The sequence below is a fragment of the Micromesistius poutassou genome (assembly GCF_964030765.1).
Source record: "Micromesistius poutassou genome assembly, chromosome: 15".
Taxonomy (NCBI): Eukaryota; Metazoa; Chordata; class Actinopteri; order Gadiformes; family Gadidae; genus Micromesistius; species Micromesistius poutassou.
In genome coordinates this window covers 323,521-342,181 of record NC_140285.1, presented here as the reverse complement: position 1 = coordinate 342,181, position 18,661 = coordinate 323,521, and the positions used below count along the sequence as shown (strand labels likewise).

General features: G+C 55.0%; 2 protein-coding genes and 1 pseudogene across 3 annotated transcripts in view; 2 read left to right on the top strand and 1 right to left on the bottom strand.

The window, feature by feature from the left end:
- The window catches only part of LOC311359670 (natural killer cells antigen CD94-like), a 164,129-nt pseudogene that overhangs the window by 20,915 nt on the left and 124,553 nt on the right, over nt 1–18,661 (bottom strand). The window lies entirely within an intron of this gene.
- ralgapb (Ral GTPase activating protein non-catalytic subunit beta) overlaps nt 1–18,661 on the top strand; it is a gene marked incomplete at its 3' end in the record, with an annotated part of 42,910 nt that overhangs the window by 14,407 nt on the left and 9,842 nt on the right. The window contains exons 11-30 of the mRNA XM_084479722.1: nt 619–820; nt 1,670–1,837; nt 2,365–2,479; nt 3,244–3,391; nt 3,570–3,634; nt 4,180–4,324; nt 6,347–6,477; nt 7,006–7,188; nt 8,338–8,486; nt 8,972–9,159; nt 9,845–9,948; nt 10,603–10,758; nt 12,593–12,802; nt 13,077–13,235; nt 14,319–14,487; nt 15,138–15,260; nt 16,055–16,191; nt 17,074–17,182; nt 17,856–17,934; nt 18,409–18,557. Coding sequence (XP_084335848.1) covers nt 619–820; nt 1,670–1,837; nt 2,365–2,479; nt 3,244–3,391; nt 3,570–3,634; nt 4,180–4,324; nt 6,347–6,477; nt 7,006–7,188; nt 8,338–8,486; nt 8,972–9,159; nt 9,845–9,948; nt 10,603–10,758; nt 12,593–12,802; nt 13,077–13,235; nt 14,319–14,487; nt 15,138–15,260; nt 16,055–16,191; nt 17,074–17,182; nt 17,856–17,934; nt 18,409–18,557 — 2,889 coding nt within the window. The remainder of the gene's footprint in view (nt 1–618; nt 821–1,669; nt 1,838–2,364; nt 2,480–3,243; nt 3,392–3,569; nt 3,635–4,179; nt 4,325–6,346; nt 6,478–7,005; nt 7,189–8,337; nt 8,487–8,971; nt 9,160–9,844; nt 9,949–10,602; nt 10,759–12,592; nt 12,803–13,076; nt 13,236–14,318; nt 14,488–15,137; nt 15,261–16,054; nt 16,192–17,073; nt 17,183–17,855; nt 17,935–18,408; nt 18,558–18,661) is intronic.
- The window catches only part of prex1 (phosphatidylinositol-3,4,5-trisphosphate-dependent Rac exchange factor 1), a gene marked incomplete at its 5' end in the record, with an annotated part of 35,847 nt that continues 29,326 nt past the window's right edge, over nt 12,141–18,661 (top strand). The window contains 10 exons of the mRNA XM_084479721.1: nt 12,141–12,158; nt 12,593–12,802; nt 13,077–13,235; nt 14,319–14,487; nt 15,138–15,260; nt 16,055–16,191; nt 16,486–16,584; nt 17,074–17,182; nt 17,856–17,934; nt 18,409–18,557. Coding sequence (XP_084335847.1) covers nt 12,141–12,158; nt 12,593–12,802; nt 13,077–13,235; nt 14,319–14,487; nt 15,138–15,260; nt 16,055–16,191; nt 16,486–16,584; nt 17,074–17,182; nt 17,856–17,934; nt 18,409–18,557 — 1,252 coding nt within the window. The remainder of the gene's footprint in view (nt 12,159–12,592; nt 12,803–13,076; nt 13,236–14,318; nt 14,488–15,137; nt 15,261–16,054; nt 16,192–16,485; nt 16,585–17,073; nt 17,183–17,855; nt 17,935–18,408; nt 18,558–18,661) is intronic.

Genomic DNA, 18,661 nt, shown 5'->3' with positions numbered 1-18,661 from the left:
AGTTGAGTTCAGTTTGGGAATCCATTGGTTTGGTGCCTCAATGCATGACGTGAATGGTCTGTGGCTTGGCGGTGACTTGGCGGAGTCATCCCAGACGCACGGGCGCTGACACAGGGACTTTGCAGCTGGGGGGGGGGGATGTTTATTCAAAGACGTGTAAACGGATTTAGTTTCACTTTCACTTTCCCATAGTTTTCCCCTCCTTGTGGATAAACACTATATACCCGGGATGGCAGGCCTACTTTTGTGGCAAACTCTTTGTGTCAGAAGTCCCTCGTGGTTTGCCTTTCTTTATGGCGTGAGTGAGCATTTGTCCTTTAAGTCTCCGTTCTTAACATTTCTTTATGATTTATTAACTGTCCTGGTCTGTGTTTTGATTTGCACCTTCACGGTCGCGTTTATTTTCGTCCGCTTGAGTTGTTGTTGTTATTGTTGTCGTTGTTGTTGTTGGTGTGTGCATACCCCCAGTATACTTCCCCCCCCCCTCCGTTTGCTTCTTCCATGGTGTGCCTGTCCCACCGTCACCCCCCCCCCCCCCCCCCCCCCCCCTCCGCCCGGCTTGCCCCCACACAGGGTCCTCTTGATGTGTGTGTGCGTGTGTCTCTGGTCTCTGTGCAGCCATCGCCACCCAGGTGGGCCTGGAGCTGCGGAGGAAGGGCTCCCAGATGTCGGCCGACTCCATGGTCTCCAACCCCATGTTCGACGCCAACGAGTTCCCCGAGAGCTACGAGGCCGGCCGTGCAGAGGCCTGCGGCACGCTCTGCCGCATCTTCTGCAGCAAGAAGACCGGCGAGGAGATCCTGCCCGTCTACCTGTCCAGGTAACCCCCTCGTTAGAGCCCCACCCGTCTACCAGTCCAGGTAACCCCCTCGTTAGGGCCTCACCCGTCTACCTGTCCAGGTAACCCCCTCGTTAGGGCCTCACCCGTCTACCTGTCCAGGTAACCCCCTCGTTAGGGCCCCACCCGTCTACCTGTCCAGGTAACCCCCTCGTTAGGGCCTCACCCGTCTACCTGTCCAGGTAACCCCCTCGTTAGGGCCTCACCCGTCTACCTGTCCAGGTAACCCCCTCGTTAGGGCCCCACCCGTCTACCTGTCCAGGTAACCCCCTCGTTAGGGCCCCACCCGTCTACCTGTCCAGGTAACCCCCTCGTTAGAGCCCCGCCCATCTACCTGTCCAGGTAACTCCAGCAGTAGAGCCCCACCCGTCTACCTGTCCAGGTAACTCCTCGTTAGAGCCCCACCCATCTACCTGTCCAGGTAACCCCAGCAGTAGAGCCCCACCCATACTGAATTTTAGGGGTAGATTACGATACCGATATTGGGGAGTAAAAGATTACCGATATCGATATATCGACCGATATTCTAAATAATAATCTTGCCGTAGGTAAGATGTTGAATCAAAAACAGAAGGTGGCGGGTTCGAACCCCTGTCTACCTGTAAGCATCCTTGAGCCTCTGGGGCAGTTTCCTCTTCAGCTGCTGGAGGTCCAGAATCACCATGTGTTTACTGCCATGTGTATCAAAAAAAAAAAAAAACACTACAACATGCTTGTATATAAGATGATGGATAAAAGGATAGAAGCCTCTCTGTCTATAAATGACTCAATGGTGATTGATGGACCAATCACTGGCAGTGCTGAATGGCCTCTCTTCCTCCCCCCTTGCAGGTTCTACATGGTTCTCATCCAGGGCCTCCAGATCTCTGACTTCATCTGTCGGCCGGTGCTGGCCTCCATCATCCTCAACTCCTCCGCCCTCTTCTGCTCCGACCTGAAGGGCATCAACGTGGTGGTGCCCTACTTCATAGCGGCGCTGGAGACCATCCTACCAGACAGGTGAGGAAGACTCGCATGCTCGCCTCTCATTGGCTGATGAACGGATACTCGTCTTTCATTGGCTGATGAACGGATACTCGTCTTTCATTGGCTGATGAACGGATACTCGTCTTTCATTGGCTGATGAACGGATACTCGTCTGTCATTGGCTGATGAACGGATACTCGTCTTTCATTGGCTGATGAATGGATACTCGACTTTCATTGGCTGATGAACGGATACTCGTCTGTCATTGGCTGATGAACGGATACTCGTCTTTCATTGGCTGATGAACGGATACTCATAAGTCTTTCACGGAACGATATTAGACGGTTTGACCGACAGAATTTCCCGTAGCATTTCTGTCGCCAAACCATGCGGTTACGTCCTACCCCATCGTGACATCACAAGTGGGAGTCACGAGATGTGTGACGGGTAGACCAGCCCACCAGTTGGTACAGTCCACTGGATAGGGCTGCAGTGTGGGTCTACCCAGCATGCATCTCACCTTCACCTTCACCTTCACCTCCTGCCCCCGGGCTCCTCAGGGAGCTGTCCAAGTTCAAGATGTACGTGAACCCCACGGAGCTGCGCCGGGCGTCCATCAACATCCTGCTGGCCATGCTGCCGCTGCCCCACCACTTTGGGAACATCAAGTCAGAGGTACTGTAGGGTACTCTACTACGAGTACTTTAAACATCAAGTCAGAGGTCGGTACTGTAGGGTACTCTACTACGAGTACTTTAAACATCAAGTCAGAGGTCGGTACTGTAGGGTACTCTACTACGAGTACTTTAAACATCAAGTCAGAGGTCGGTACTGTAGGGTACTCTACTACGAGTACTTTAAACATCAAGTCAGAGGTCGGTACTGTAGGGTACTCTACTACGAGTACTTCACTCATACTAAACTAGTACTCAATAAACATCAAGTCAGAGGTCGGTACTGTAGGGTACTCTACTACGAGTACTTTACTCATACTAAACTAGTACTCAATAAACATCAAGTCAGAGGTCGGTACTGTAAGGTACTCTACTACGAGTACTTTAAACATCAAGTCAGAGGTCGGTACTGTAGGGTACTCTACTACGAGTACTTTACTCATACTAAACTAGTACTCAATAAACATCAAGTCAGAGTTACACAGAGGCTGCTCAACGCTATACTACCCTATACTATGAATATACTTTACTCATACTATACTAGTACTAATATACACTTGGATGAATACTACACTGTACTCATACTTGACTATATTACTTCAACTGCACTCATACTTGACTACACTTGGCTATACTACCACTACTGTACTAATACTTGACTACACTTTACTATACTACTACTGTACTATACTGCCATTATAAGGTATGCAGGCTCCGAATCAAACGATCCAAAGCAACAACTGTGTTCTGTGTTCTTGGTTGAAGGTTCTTCTGGAGGGGAAGTTCAGCGAGGAGGACGGCTCTCCTCACGACCAGCCCGTCTCCTTCCTGTCCCTGAGGCTACGGCTGGTCAACGTCCTCATAGGAGCCCTCCAGACGGAGACCGATCCCACCAACACACAGCTTATTCTGGGTAATGTAGTCCCCGCCCACACACAGCTCATTCTGGGTAATGTAGTCCCCGCCCACATTACCCAGCTCATTCTGGGTAATGTAGTCCCCGCCAACACACAGCTCATTCTGGGTAATGTAACGCAGACAGAGAGTAATTCAATTCAACTAATTTAACGTAAATTTGTCCCTGACTTCAGGTGCCATGCTGAACATCGTCCAAGATTCAGCGCTGCTGGAGTCCATCGGCACACAGAATGAAACGGTGAGACTCCATCCCACAAAAGGATAGAAACCACCAGCCTCAGGAGACGTACCTCCTACCTCTCCAAGTCTTAACTCATGACCTAAGGATAGCAACCGGAGACGTACCTCCTTTCTCCTATTTCTCCAAGTGTAAGACCTACGTCGGTCCTTGCGTTTGCAGGGTTGTCGAGACTAAAAGTTCAAATATTTCAACTCGAGAGAAAGTGTCGCGCTGCAAATCCTCGTGAACGCGCTCGCCCGTGACAGGGCGTTCATGTCAAATCTTGCCGCAGGTTTTACTAGCGACAAATGTCGCCTAATTCGCGTCTCTACGTCGACTTTGTATGGAGTCGTGTCGCGTTTGGTGTGAACGCACAGTAAAGGTTTGTGTGTCGGTCCTTTTACGTTTGCAGGGCTGTCGAGACTAAAGGTTTGTGCGTCGGTCCTTTTACGTTTGCAGGGTTGTCGAGACTAAAGGTTGGTTTGTGCGTTGGTCCTTTTTGCGTTTGCAGGGTTGTCGAGACTAAAGGTTGGTTTGTGCGTCTGCCCTTTTTGCGTTTGCAGGGCAGCATCGACGGCAGCCAGCCCGGCTCCAGGAACCAGAGCCACAGCCGCAGCAACAGCGGCATCAGCTTCAACAGCGGGGGCAGCATGGAGCCCACCAGCCCCGACTCGGAGCGGCCGTCCCAGGCCCTGCTGAGAGACTACGGTAGGCAGGCGCCGACCGCCCGCAGTGGAGGTCCTTCTCTGACCGCTGGGGGGCTGTACGTCCGCGTCCGTGGGAGCGTTGGAACGGGCTGGGGGGAGCTGGAAGGGGGGGGGCTCCTGCTTTGAGGAGGGAAATGGAGACTGGAACGGGACGGGAGTCAGGTGGTCAGAGTAAATGTTATTTTAGATAAGATTTCAGCTTAATAATCCCCCCCCCGGAGGGGAAAGTCGTTTGTTACAGTGCAGCAGCAGTGGAAGACACAGGATATAGTGCAATAAAAACACAAGGTAATGCTAAGGGAAACAGAAATGGATGATAAATTAAATGCTACAGTCAGGACATACGGATCAAAAAAGTATAAATTACGAAGTTGCCCGCTGCCAGTGCTACACATTATATCCAAGTGTGTAAATGCTAATGTTAAAATGTTAAATGCACAGAGGCCTCACACACACCTTATGTCTCCGAAGGGCCGTTTGTTTAACCACCAGTAGTCAACACTGATGCAATGCGAACCAAATGATAAATGACACTGCCGTCATGTTGTTTTTACTTCTGAGCTAAGTAAGAATTAGATCATTAAATCCTTGCTTGCTCGCTTTAATATACACTCCACAACTGGTCATGCAAACCATGTGTGTGACACTGAATAATGTTCTAGACAGACCAAGGTAGTTGGGATACTCTTTGACGTGACGGTATAAAAACAGGAGAGTGTAGATGTGATAGTGTAGATCTAATAGTAGATGTAATAGTACCGGCATTACCGCTTTGCAACACACCTTCATTGCTTAACGTACGTCTCTGCTCAGGACAACACATACACCCTGCCACCTGTAGAAGGCAGCTGATGGAGCATAGCCCCTCTCCACGTCTCAGACTGACTTTCCCTGTAAGCTTTCCATGTGAGCTGCGCTGTTGTTGCATGGGTCAGCCTGGGCTGGGAGCAGCCACGGGTTTACTGGGAGGCGTGGCCGTGTGATGTTATTAACCAACGTGTGCACTAACATGACCACCGTGTTCTCCGCAGCCAACGTGGTCAAAGTGATCTGGAGGGTTAAGAAGCGCTGGGTGAAGTGTCTCTGTAGGTCTCACTGAGGCTCTGCCGTGATCTGCCGTGTCTTTAGATTCCGATTCTGAAACTCTAAAGCCGGACTTGAGTCTCCGACTTTAAAGCTCCTTTCCTCTCAGTCTTTATCTTCTTTAGTCTTGTGTGCCAACTCTGAGTGCAGTGTCCTATGTTTTACTCTGAAAACCTGTTCTCATAATGAGTGACTTGAGTGAACAAACCGTAGTATAATTTGTGTGTGTGTGTCACTTTGGATGAAAACTCAATTTAAATGTCAATAATACAAATGACCGCAACTCAACAAATAGGTCCTCAGCCCCACCCATATATGGACATCCTGGTCCCACATGAGAGCCTATCGCGGGGGGTTTCAAATTTGCTCGTACCGCTGTTTGACACATTGTATTTTGATACAGCTATAAAGTCAAAGCCATGATTTGTCTTTAAAAGTATTAAACGACTGCAGTAAATAAACACATTCCGGAGGTTCCAGTCTTTGTTCCGTGTCACGTGATACACCCGTGTATACATATGTACGCTTATGTGGGCTAATGCTGACATGCGACAGATCAGCTCTGTTGCATGTTAGCATGCTAACAGCGGTTAGCATGTGCGGGGCTGGTTAGCATGCGCGGAGGCCGGGCCGTTAGCGGCGTGATGCTAAAAGCAGCCATGTGTGCGGAGGCGGGGCCGTTAGCGGCGTGATGCTAACAGCAGCCATGTGTGCGGGGGCGGGGCCGTTAGCGGCGTGATGCTAACAGCAGCCATGTGTGCGGAGGCGGGGCCGTTAGCGGCGCGTGATGCTAATGTTTGCTCCTGTGTGCTACCAGCCAGCGTGGTGTTGTCCTTCACGCTCCTGTCCTCTGCTCCTCTTCTGCTCCTCCTCCTCCTCCTCCTCCTCCTCTGCTCCTCCCCTGTGTGGTGGCCGGTATTTCGGGTGTGATATGCTTCAGGTGTTTCAGATACGGCCGCTGGCCTGCTGGTGCGCAGCATTCACCTGGTCACCCAGAGACTCAACTCCCAGTGGAGGCAGGACATGAGCATCTCACTGGCCGCGCTGGAGCTACTGGCCGGCCTGGCCAAGGTGAGGCGCCCCCCCCCCGGTGGACAGTCCTGGTATCACGCCTGGTTTCAGGATCGTCTGTGTTGTGCGTTGCTGTTATTCATCGTGGTTATGTCCGTTAAACTCCTAACTACAAATATTAGTCCTATTAGTGAAAGGTGCATGTGATGTATACGGTAGAGGATTATGGCCACTTGTGATTCGAAGTTTAAACTGATTTCTGAATTTAAACTCGGAGATTAAAGTCAGAACTCCAAAAAAAAAAAATCACATGTGGCCATAATCCTCTTCTGTAGATGTATATTGTTTCTTATTGCTTATTTTATTTTGTCATTGTCGTTTTTATTATTTTATTGTATTAAAACGTATTCATAATTTAATCACGCTTTTCCCAATCCTTTGACTCTTGAGAGCTGCTGTAACAAGATAGATAAGATTCCCTGGTGTGGCCTAAATGAAGTTATCTTCTGAATGAGCGTGGGCCTTCTCCATCAGCACCCGGCTGCTGTGCCGTGTAACAGACGCTCCCCTCCGTGTGTCCGGCTCCAGGTAAAGGCCGGGGTGGACTCGGCGGACCGGAAGCGGGCGGTCAGCTCCATCTGCGGCTACATCGTGTACCAGTGCAGCCGGCCGGCCCCGCTCCAGTCCCGGGACCTCCACTCCATGATCGTCGCCGCCTTCCAGTTCCTCTGCGTGTGGCTCACGGAGCACCCGGACATGCTGGACGAGAAGGTAGGGGCTTCCTGGAGTCTGGTAGAGGCGGAGAACCAGAACCCGGTCCTCCTCCAGTTCCCCTGTGGGCCCGTCCTCAAGCCTCCGGTACAGTTATAGGCTGAAGAGCTGCCCGAGGCACGCTTGGGTCTCTTGGCCGTTACGTTGTGATTCTGAGCGTTAGAAAACGTTCTTAAAGTCTGACGCTGAGGTGGATGTGAGCCGTCACTGTTTACTGTAACTGTAACCTTTGCGTTGTTGAAGTGGCTGTAAAATAACTAATAAAACGAAATCCGTTCTTTACGTTTGGTTGGAGGACAAAGGGCACTATGGCGATCACAGAAAGTGTGATGGGATGTTATATAACCTTTATACTTATTGTGTGTTTGTACGTCCTGGCACTTAAAAACAGTACTTCACATTGTGTAGCATCTTATCCTAGCTATCTCTGTTGTACACGGGGGATGGGTTAACCTAGTGATGGTTAGTGTATACAGGGAATGGGTTAACCTAGTGATGGTTAGTGTACACGGGGAATGGGTTAACCTAGTGATGGTTTGTGTCTACGGCGAATGGGTTAACCTAGTGATGGTTAGTGTATACTGGGGATGGGTTAACCTAGTGATGGTTAGTGCTCGGCCCTTGGTTCTATGAACATCCTCACTGCACCCACAGAGATAGATCGTTGTTTCTCCTTCTTCTGACCAATGTACTTACTGTAAGTCGCTGTGGTGGATAAAAGCGTCTGCTGAACGCCCTCAACGTAAATGTTATACAACCTTGATAAATCGTAAATGTTATACAACACTGAAGCCTCAGCCTGCAGGCGGTCGCTGCAGGCGGTCGCTGCGTGGGTCAGCCCCCCGGGCTGACGGTCGCCTTGTGTCCCCTGGTGGTCATGGGGGCCCCCCCCCCCCGGGCTGACAGCCGCCTTGTGTCCTCTGGTGATCATGGGGGCCCCCCCCCCCCCGGGCTGACAGCCGCCTTGTGTCCCCTGGTGATCATGGGGGCCCCCCCCCCCCCCGGGCTGACAGCCGCCTTGTGTCCCCTGGTGATCATGGGGCCCCCCCCCCCCCCCCCCGGGCTGACGGCCGCCTTGTGTCCCCTGGTGATCATGGGGGCCCCCCCCCCCCCGGGCTGACGGTTGCCTTGTGTCCCCTGGTGATCCAGGACTGCCTGGTGGAGGTGCTGGAGATCGTGGAGCTGGGCATCTCGGGCAGCAAGTCCCGCCAGGACCTGGAGGTGCGGCACAAGGGCGACAAGGAGCACAACCCGGCCTCCATGAGGGTGAAGGATGCCGCCGAGGCCACGCTGTCCTGGTCAGTCCCCCCCCCCCCCCCCCGCCCCGAGCCCCGCCGTCGGCAGGGCCACGGTCTTCATCCTAGTCTTCATTATAGTCTTCATCATAATCCTCCCTATAGTCTTCATCATAGTCTTCATCCTAGTCTTCACCATAGTCTTCATTATAGTCTTCATCATAATCCTCTCATGGTCTTCATCATAGTCTTCTTCTTGAGCATAATCCTCTTCATAGTCTTCACCATAGTCTTCATCATAATCCTCCCTATAGTCTTCATCATAGTCTTCATCATAATCTTCACTGTAGTCTTCATCATAGTCTTCACCATAGTCTTCATCATAATCCTCCCTATAGTCTTCATCCCATCCTAGTCTTCATCGTGATCTTCTTCATACTGCTGCTACTACTGAGCCATCCCAAGACTCTGCCCTGCTCACTGACCCTCTCCTCCTCCTCCTCCTCCCGGGTACCGTGCTGCTGCGTGTTGCCGTGGCGACCACGCAGCATCATGCAGGTGCTGGGCGCGTTCCCGTCGCCCAGCGGGCCGGCCTCCACCTGCAGCCTGCTGAACGAGGACACCCTGATCCGCTACGCCCGCCTCAGCTCCACCGGCGCCGGAAACTTCCGCTACTTCGTCCTGGACAACTCGGTCATCCTGGCCATGCTGGAGCAGCCGCTGGGCAACGAACAGAGTGAGTCCTGGAAGGGACACATCCCCCCCCCCCCGAGCGCCACATCCACATCCCCCACCACCCCGTCACATCCACCCCCACCACCCCCCGCGCGCCACATCCACCCCCCCACCACCCCCCGCGCCACATCCACCCCCCCCCCCCCCACCACCCCGCCACCCCCCCCCCCCCCGTGCCACATCCACCCCCCACCACCCCCGCGCCACATCCACCCCCCACCACCCCTGCGCCACATCCACCCCGCCACATCCACCCCCCACCACATCCACCCCCCCGTCACCCCGCCACATCCACCCCCCCACCACCCCCCCGCGCCACATCCACCCCCCCACCACCCCGCCACATCCACCCCGCCACATCCACCCCCCCACCCCACTCCGGCACATCTGGGGTGGTGGAGGGGTGGATGTGGCGGGGTGGTTGTGGTGGGGGGGTGGATGTGGCGCCACAACCACCCCCCACCAACACCCCGCCACATCCACCCTCCACCCCCCCCCGCGCCACATCCACCCCCCCCCGCTCCACATCCACCCCCCCCACCACCCCGCCACCAGACACTCACCCCATCACCCCTGAGGTCTATGTGTGTACTGAGGTGTGTGTGTGTGTGTGTAGTGAGGTGTGTGTGTGCAGTCAGTGGTGTGTACTGAGTGTGTGTGTACTGAGGTGTGTGTTGTGACCCCAGACCCCAGCCCCTCGGTGACGGTCCTGATCCGGGGGACGGCCGGGAGACACGCCTGGACCATGCAGCTCTTCCACCAGCCCAGAGCCGCCAGGGCCACCCAGAGGGTGAGGCACCAGCACCCAGGGGCTCTGGCCTCCTCTCCTCTCTCCTCCTCTCCTCTCCTCTCCTCTCTCCTCTCTGGTCTCCTCTCTCCTCTCTCCTCTCTGGTCTCCTCTCTGCTCTCCTCTCTGGTCTCCTCTCTCCTCTCTCCTCTCTGGTCTCCTCTCTCCTCTCCTCCGCTCTCCTCTCTCCTCTCTCCTCTCCTCTCTCTCCTCTCTCTCCTCTCTCTCCTCTCTGCTCTCCTCTCCTTTCTCCTCTCTCCTCTCTCCTCTTCTCCTCTGCTCCTCTCTCCTCCTCTCCTCTCTCCTCTCCTCCGCTCTGGTCTCCTCTCTCCTCTTCTCCTCTTCTCCTCTCTACTCTCCTCTCTCCTCTCTGGTCTCCTCTCTTCTCTCTCCTCTCCTCTCTCCTCTCTCCTCTGCTCCTCTCTGGTCTCCTCTCTTCTCTCTCCTCTCCTCTCTCCTCTCTGGTCTCCTCTCTCCTCTCCTCCTCTCTCCTCTCTCCTCTCTGGGATCCTCTCTTTTGTTGCTTCTTTTAAGGTCTTGACTCTCAGGGAGTATTTAAAATCTCTGAGAAAACTTTAAGGTTTTAAAGAGCTTTGGCCAGCTGTCTTTAAAACCTCCCCCCTCCTCCCCTCTCCTCCCCTCTCCTCACCCGTACAGCAGGTGTTTGTCCCTGAGGGACGGCCGACCCCCAACAACGACGTGGGGGTCCGCTATAGCGTGAAGCAGAGACCGTTCCCCGAGGAGGTGGACAAGATCCCCCTGGTCAAGGCCGACGTCAGCATCCCCGACCTGGACGACATCGTCAACAAGGAGGTGAGGACCGGCACCCCGCCCTATCCCCCAGTACACCCAGTACCCCCTGTTCCCCCCCTAGTACCCCCTTTACACCTCTGTACCCCCTGTTCCCCCCCTAGTACAACCTTTACCCTCCCAGTACCCCCCAGTACCTCCTGCTCCCCCTAGTACCCTCTGTACCCCTCTGTACCCCCCAGTACCTCCTGTTCCCCCAGTAGTACCCCCTTTACCCCCCCAGTACCCCCTATACCCCCAAGTACCTCCTGTTCCCCCAGTAGTACCCCCTTTACCCCCCCCAGTACCCCTCTGTACCCCCCAAGTACCTCCTGTTCCCCCAGTAGTACCCCCTTTACCCTCCCAGTACCCCCTTTACCCCCCCAGTACCCCTCTGTACTCCCCAGTACCCCTCTGTACCCCCTAGTACCGCCTGTACCCCCTTTCACCCGTAGTACCCCCTTACCCCTAGTAGTGAAGGGGTTGTGTGATGATTATGTTCAGGTGGGCTGTATGGGCTGGCCCCCACGGCCCCAACCATGGCGGTGCTGTTAGTAAAGGGGTTGTGTGATGTGGCCCCAACATGCGGTCATGTTAGTGAATGGGTTGTGTGATGTGGCCCCAACATGCGGTCATGTTAGTGAATGGGTTGTGTGATGTGGCCCCAACATGCGGTCATGTTAGTGAATGGGTTGTGTGATGTATATGTTCAGGTGGGCTGTATGAGCTGGCCCCATGGCCCCAACATGTTAGTAAAGGGGTTGTGTTACTGTTAGTGAATGGGTTGTGTGATGTATATGTTCAGGTGGGTTGTATGGGCTGGCAGGATGAGGCGACCTACACATTCAAGTGTAATGACCCGCACGTGAGTTTGAAGATCCTTAATCCGGAAAAACCGCTGGGGTGTCGTTGACAACGGGTCTCCATGACAACATATAACAACTGACTCCTCATTCGTCCTTGGCACCAAGCATTCAACGTCATGATTAGGGATACGTGTTAACGTGTTTTAGAGTGTAAATGTGGTGATTCGACGTCGGACAACGTCATCGTTTTCTGCATTTACCAAGAACTAAAACTTAATTTACGGAATGTGGTGGAAACACGACAGTTGGAAACAATCGATGGTCGCCAAGTTGTGTTTTTACAATTTCGGTGACATCTGTAACACAACGTCACATCTGGGAACAGACCAGCCTTCACCAAAACATTGACAGAAACTGATATATTGTCGATTTAAAAAAATAAAAAATAAAATAAGAAGTGATTCAAAAATAATAATTTTTCCAGTTTTCGATGGAAGATTAACAAGAAAATGAAGGAAAATAATTCTCAGCCCCAGGCAATGTTTGGTGCCAACCTCCTTCCCTCTGTAACCAATAACAAGGCTTCAGCGGCTACTACACATGGGGTTATGGGGGATGGTGACGCCTAACCTACTGGACTATGGGACAAACACCGCCTGAGAGGGGAACCGTCCGGCTCGCCTTTGTTCTGAGATGCGATACGAAATTCGGAACAATTGTGAAAATCGTGAAAAAAATAAAAATAAAAAAAAACTGAATCCCAGAAAAATCTTAACCCCCCCGAAAATTCGGAATTCCAGAAAAGTCGGACCGTTGACGTCGTCGTCGATCGTGGGTTTCGTCTTCTCGAAATCACACCGACGACGTCAAAGATCCGACGTTCCCGAAAGTTTTAACGTTAACCTCAACATCTCACATCAGAACACAGCCGAGCGCCTGACGTCCCCCTCTAAAGCCTTCCCCTAGTGAAACCCCCCTCTCCACCAATCAGCTTCCCCCACCTTTCTCAACCCCGCCCTCCCCCCCTAACGACCTCCCATGATGCCTTGCAGCTGGAGCTGCAGCACGAGCGCCTGCGCAGCATGATGAGCAAGCAGGTGGAGTACGAGCAGGCGGTGGAGCGCCACAGCGGGGACGCCTGGCGCGCCAAGCCCTTCCCCGACCCCCACACCGACTGCAAGCCCCCCACGCCCGCCCAGGAGTTCCAGACCGCACGCCTCTTCCTCTCCCACTTTGGCTTCCTGTCCCTGGAGGCTCTCAAGGTGAGGAGACGGGGGTGGGGGGGGGTGGGGGCAGGAGATCTGCTGGGACGGGGGGGTGGTGTAAATAATAACCGTTTGAATAACCGAGATTTCAATATTGACCAAAAATAATCGTGATTATGATTTTTTTTTTTTTCCCATAATCGAGCAGCCCTAGTTTTAAACGCGGCGGTGGTGCGTGCTTTCGTAACCACCTTGTCGCCGTGGTGGCGTGGCGTTGTGGCGTTCTTAACCCCGACCCTGAACCGTGTCCCCCCCCCCCCCCCCGAACCAGGAGCCCAACAACAGCCGCCTGCCCCCCCACCTCATCGGCCTGGAGTCCTCCCTGCCGGGCTTCTTCGACGACATCAGCTACCTGGACCTGTTGCCGTGCCGACCCTTCGACACGGTGTTCGTGTTCTACGTGCGGGCGGGGCAGAAGAGCAGCCACGAGGTGAGTGGTCGCCTGGTGACGTCACACCGGTGACGTCGTCGCCTGGTGACGTCACACCTGTGACGACATCGTCGTCTGGTGATGTCACACCGGTGACGTCGTCGCCTGGTGACGTCACACCGGTGACGTCGTCGCCTGGTGATGTCACACCGGTGACGTCGTCGCCTGGTGACGTCACACCTGTGACGTCGTCGCCTGGTGACGTCACACCTGTGACGTCGTCGTCTGGTGATGTCACACCGTGACGTTGTCTCCTGGTGACGTCACACCCGTGACGACATCGTCGTCTGGTGATGTCACACCCGTGATCCAAAACCAAATAATCCACAACAGGCGTTCAAATGTATAATAATAATAATCATCACAGTGTAAAACTACTCCTCACGCACAAGCAATGTGTCAGAGTCCTGCCAGTGTCTCACCCCCGTGTGTGTCTCACCCCCACCGTGTCTCACCCCTGCATGTATTCCCACGGTGTCTCACCCCCACCGTGTCTCACCCCTGCATGTATTCCCACGGTGTCTCACCCCCTGCGTGTGTCTCACCCCCGCGTGTGTCTCACCCCCACCGTGTCTCACCTCCACGGTGTCTCACCCCTGCGTGTCTCTCACCCCCTCTGTGTGTCTCACCCCCACCGTGCGTGTGTCTGACCCCTGGTGTGTGTCTCACTCCCACGGTGTCTCAACCCCTGCGTGTGTCTCACCCCTGGTGTGTGTCTCACTCCCACGGTGTCTCACCCCCTGCGTGTGTCTCACCCCTGGTGTGTGTCTCACTCCCACGGTGTCTCACCCCCTGCGCATGTGTCTCACCCCCGGCGTGTGTCTCACCCCCACCGTGTCTCACCCCCACGCGCATTCCTACGGTGTCTCACCCCCACCGTGTCTCACCCCCACGCGCATTCCTACGGTGTCTCACCCCCACCGTGTCTCACCCCCACGCGCATTCCTACGGTGTCTCACCCCCACCGTGTCTCACCCCTGCGTGTCTCACCCCCTGCGTGTGTGTCTCACCCCCTCCGTGTGTCTCACCCTGGTGTGCGTCTCACTCCCCCCGCGTGTGTGTGTCTCTCACCCCCCCGTCCAGATCCTGAGGAACGTGGAGTCGTCGGGCAGCGTCCAGCCCCAGTTCCTGGAGTTCCTGCTGTCCCTGGGCTGGGCCGTGGAGGTGGGGCGCCACCCGGGCTGGACCGGACACCTGGACACCAGCTGGTCCCTCAACTGCTGCTCCGACGGGCCCCCCGCCCAGCCCCAGGGTGAGCCCAGGGGGCGGGGCGGGGCGGGGCTGGGGGGGGGCTCACTCCTATAGAGCCGTGGTTCTCAAACCTTTACTACTAGTGTACCCCCTCTTAAGATATTCTTTCAGCTGAGTACACCATTTCAGGAGGATAATAACTAGAATGAACATAAATAATGTATTTGTGTTCTATTTGGCAGTGTGAACATGGTATGGTTCTCCACCCTCCACCACGCTCCATGTTACAACTTAAGCCCAGCAAGGAGGACGGGGGGTGGATGGGTTGAGGCCGGTGTGATTGACCTCTGACCTCTGACCTGTGCTCTCTGACCTGTGACCTCTGACCTGTGACCTCTGACCTGTGCTCTCTGACCTGTGACCTCTGACCTGTGACCTCTGACCTGTGCTCTCTGACCTGTGCTCTCTGACCTGTCACCTGTGCTCTCTGACCTGTGACCTCTGACCTGTGCTCTCTGACCTGTGCTCTCTGACCTGTGCTCTCTGACCTGTCACCTGTCACCTGTGCTCTCTGACCTGTGCTCTCTGACCTGTGACCTCTGACCTGTGCTCTCTGACCTGTGCTCTCTGACCTGTGCTCTCTGACCTGTCACCTGTCACCTGTGCTCTCTGACCTGTGCCCTCTGACCTGTGACCTTTTGACCTGTGCAGAGGACGCAGCCAGCCCGGAGGAGACGGGCGGCTCCGTGTTCAACGGGGAGAGGAAGGTTCTGTACTACGCCGACGCCCTGACGGAGATCGCCTTCGTGGTGCCCTCGCTGACGGAGAACTCGGGTCAGTGCGCACCCCACGCCCACGCCCACGCCCACGCCCACGCCCGCGCCCACGCCCACGCCCACGCCCACGCCCACGCCCACGCCCGCGCCCACGCCCACGCCCGCGCCCACGCCCACGCCCACGCCCACGCCCACGCCCACGCCCGCGCCCACGCCCACGCCCACGCCCACGCCCACGCGTCCTCGGGGAACACGCCGAGGACGCACAGCTGCTGGTACCGTCTGCTGGTACCGTCTGCTGGTACCGTCTGCTGGTACCGTCTGCTGGTACCGTCTGCTGGTACCGTCTGCTGGTACCACCAGGTCACCTCACGGCACTCGAGGCGTTCAGCAGAGCCTTTTAACACCGGGGGGGGTGGGGGGGGGGGGTGCGTGGGGGGTGGGGGGGGGGGCGTGAACTGAAAGTGGATTAAGACGCTGTTCATGTCGTTCATTGGGACGGTGGGGATTAGGGCGTCTTGCTCCTGCTAGAGACAGGAGGGCCGGGAGGAATCGAACCCTGGTTTCTGGAGTACTTAATTCATTCAGGGGTCGCAAATTAATCTGCTGCTGGACAGGATAATTATACTGAAAATGGAGAGCGGGAAAAAAAATACAATACAAGTATAAGCCCTAATGCAGTCAGGAATAAACGCATGAATTATGAAAAAAAAAAATGAAAAAAAGATGAATCATATTAACACGAAAACCATAAAATAACCATATTGCTCAAAAATGGAAGTTTCTATAAAGTGACCGTCTGAGCCCCCCCCCCCCTAGCGCCGCGCTGACAGACTCTCTCTCCGCCCCCAGAGGACTCGTCGGTCCACAGTGACTCCACGGTGGAGGCGGACTCCACCACAGACCTCATGCCCCCCGTCCTGAAGCAGCCCAACCTCACGCTGGAGCTCTTCCCCAACCACTCGGAGAGCCTGGAGTCAGCCAAGAAGGTACGTAGCCCGCGGCTAACCGCTAACGGCTAACCGCTAACGGCTAACAGGACCCCCCCCCAACCACTCGGAGAGCCTGGAGTCAGCCAAGAAGGTACGTAGCTCGCGGCTAACAGCTAACGGCTAACCGCTACCAGGACCCCCCCCAACCACTCTGACAACCTGGAGTCAGCCAAGAAGGTACGTAGCTCGCGGCTAACAGCTAACCGCTAACAGGACCCCCCAACCACTCGGGACAACCTGGAGTCAGCCAAGAAGGTACGTAGCTCGCGGCTAACAGCTAACCGCTAACAGGACCCCCCAACCACTCGGGACAACCTGGAGTCAGCCAAGAAGGTACGTAGCTCGCGGCTAACGGCTAACCGCCCTGACGACCTGGAGTCAGCCCAGAGGGTACGTAGCTAACAGCTGGTCTAGTCTCTGCAGAGGAGAGTGACCCTCAGCTGAACCACTGGTGTGGAGCAGTGCATGTCAGCACTGCGGGTCAGAGACACTCACCGTCAGCAGACGTTAAACCAAGAGTGTGGAGGCAGAAGGTGTGTGTGTGTGTGTGTGTGTGTGTGTGTGTGTGTGTGTGTGTGTGTGTGTGTGTGTGTGTGTGTGTGTGTGTGTGTGTGTGTGTGTGTGTGTGTGTGTGTGTGTGTGTGTGTGTGTGTGTGTGTGTGTGTGTCACACACAGGAGTTTCCTCTAACGCGTGTGTGTGTGGAGGCAGATGCACAGCTTTGTAAGAAGTGTGTGTGTCACAGGAGCTTCCTCTAATGTGTGTGTGTGTGTGTGTCACAGGCGTTTCCTCTAATGTGTGTGTGTGTGTGTCACAGGCGTTTCCTCTAATGTGTGTGTGTGTGTCACAGGAGCTTCCTCTAATGTGTGTGTGTGTGCAGCTCAGTCCTCTGGTGAAGACCAAGCGGTCGTCCACAGGGAAGTCCTTCCCTCTGCTGGGGCCTGAGACCAAGGTGTTGGTGGTGTGGGTGGAGCGCTTCGACGACATCGGTACACACGCACGCACACACGCACACGCACAAACACACACGTGCACACAGATACACATACACACACACACAGACACACAGACACATACACACATACATGCAGATGCACACGCACACACACACACACACAGATTGCACACGCGCATGCACACACACTTGCACACTTGCGTACAGACACACGCGGATGCACACAAACACACACACACACAGATGCATGCACGCACACACACACACACACACACGCGCATACACACATACATGCAGATGCACACACACATACACAGATACATGCAGATGCACACATACACACACACAAGCATGTACACACATGCCGATGCACACACACGCATGCAGATGCACACGTGCATGCACACACACATGCACACTTACGTACAGACACACGCGCATGCACATAGACACACAAACAAAGATGCATGCACAACCACACATGCACGCACGCACACAAGCAGATGCTCACACACACACACACACACACACACACACACACACACACACACACACACACACACACACACACACAGGGTGTCACATTATCCTAGGTACACAGCTCTGTGTCAGTTGATCCTCCTGATGGCGCCGCGCCAGCCGGCGGCGGAGATCTCAGGAACCTGAAAGAGTGGCTCCTACATTTTACGTTCTGCTTGTGGTTCCAGAGAATTTCCCTCTCTCTGATCTCCTGGCGGAGACCAGCACGGGCCTGGAGGCCAACGTCAGCAGCAGCACGTCCTGCAGGTAAGGACCCCAGCCCACCTCACCGCCGTCACGTCCAAACTCCAAAGATAAAATGTTTGCTTTCTTTGTTTCAATGTCACTCCCACTTGGCAGTCTCGCCATCAGCTAATAGAGGGACTGATACCCAGATGATTTAGACGAAGCCTTTTCACTGACTGAGCTGAGAGGTTCAGCTCATCCACTACCAGAGGCACAATGCCTGGACGCTCTCCCCTCTCCCCCTCCTCCTCCTCTGCTCCTCCTCTGCTCCTCCTCACCTGCTCCTCCCCCTCCTCACCTCCTCCTCACCTCCTCCTCACCTCCTCCTCTGCTCCTCCTCACCTGCTCCTCCCCCTCCTCACCTCCTCCTCACCTCCTCCTCCTCTGCTCCTCCCCCTCCTCACCTCCTCCTCACCACCTCCCTCCTCTGCTCCTCCTCTGCTCCTCCTCCCCCTCCTCACCTCCTCCTCACCTCCTCCTCCTCTGCTCCTCCAGGTCAGGGCTGCTGGAGAAGGACGTCCCGCTGATCTTCATCCACCCGCTGAAGACCGGTCTGTTCCGCATGCGTCTCCACGGCGCCGTGGGCAAGTTCAGCATGGTGATCCCCCTGGTGGACGGCATGGTGGTCAGCCGCAGGGCCCTCGGTGAGTCCCGCCCCTCCCTCCTCTCTGGACGGCCTGCTCTCACCTCCTCCCTCCTCCTGGTCCTCCTCCTAGTCTCAACTCCTCCTGGTCCTCTCCTCCTCCTA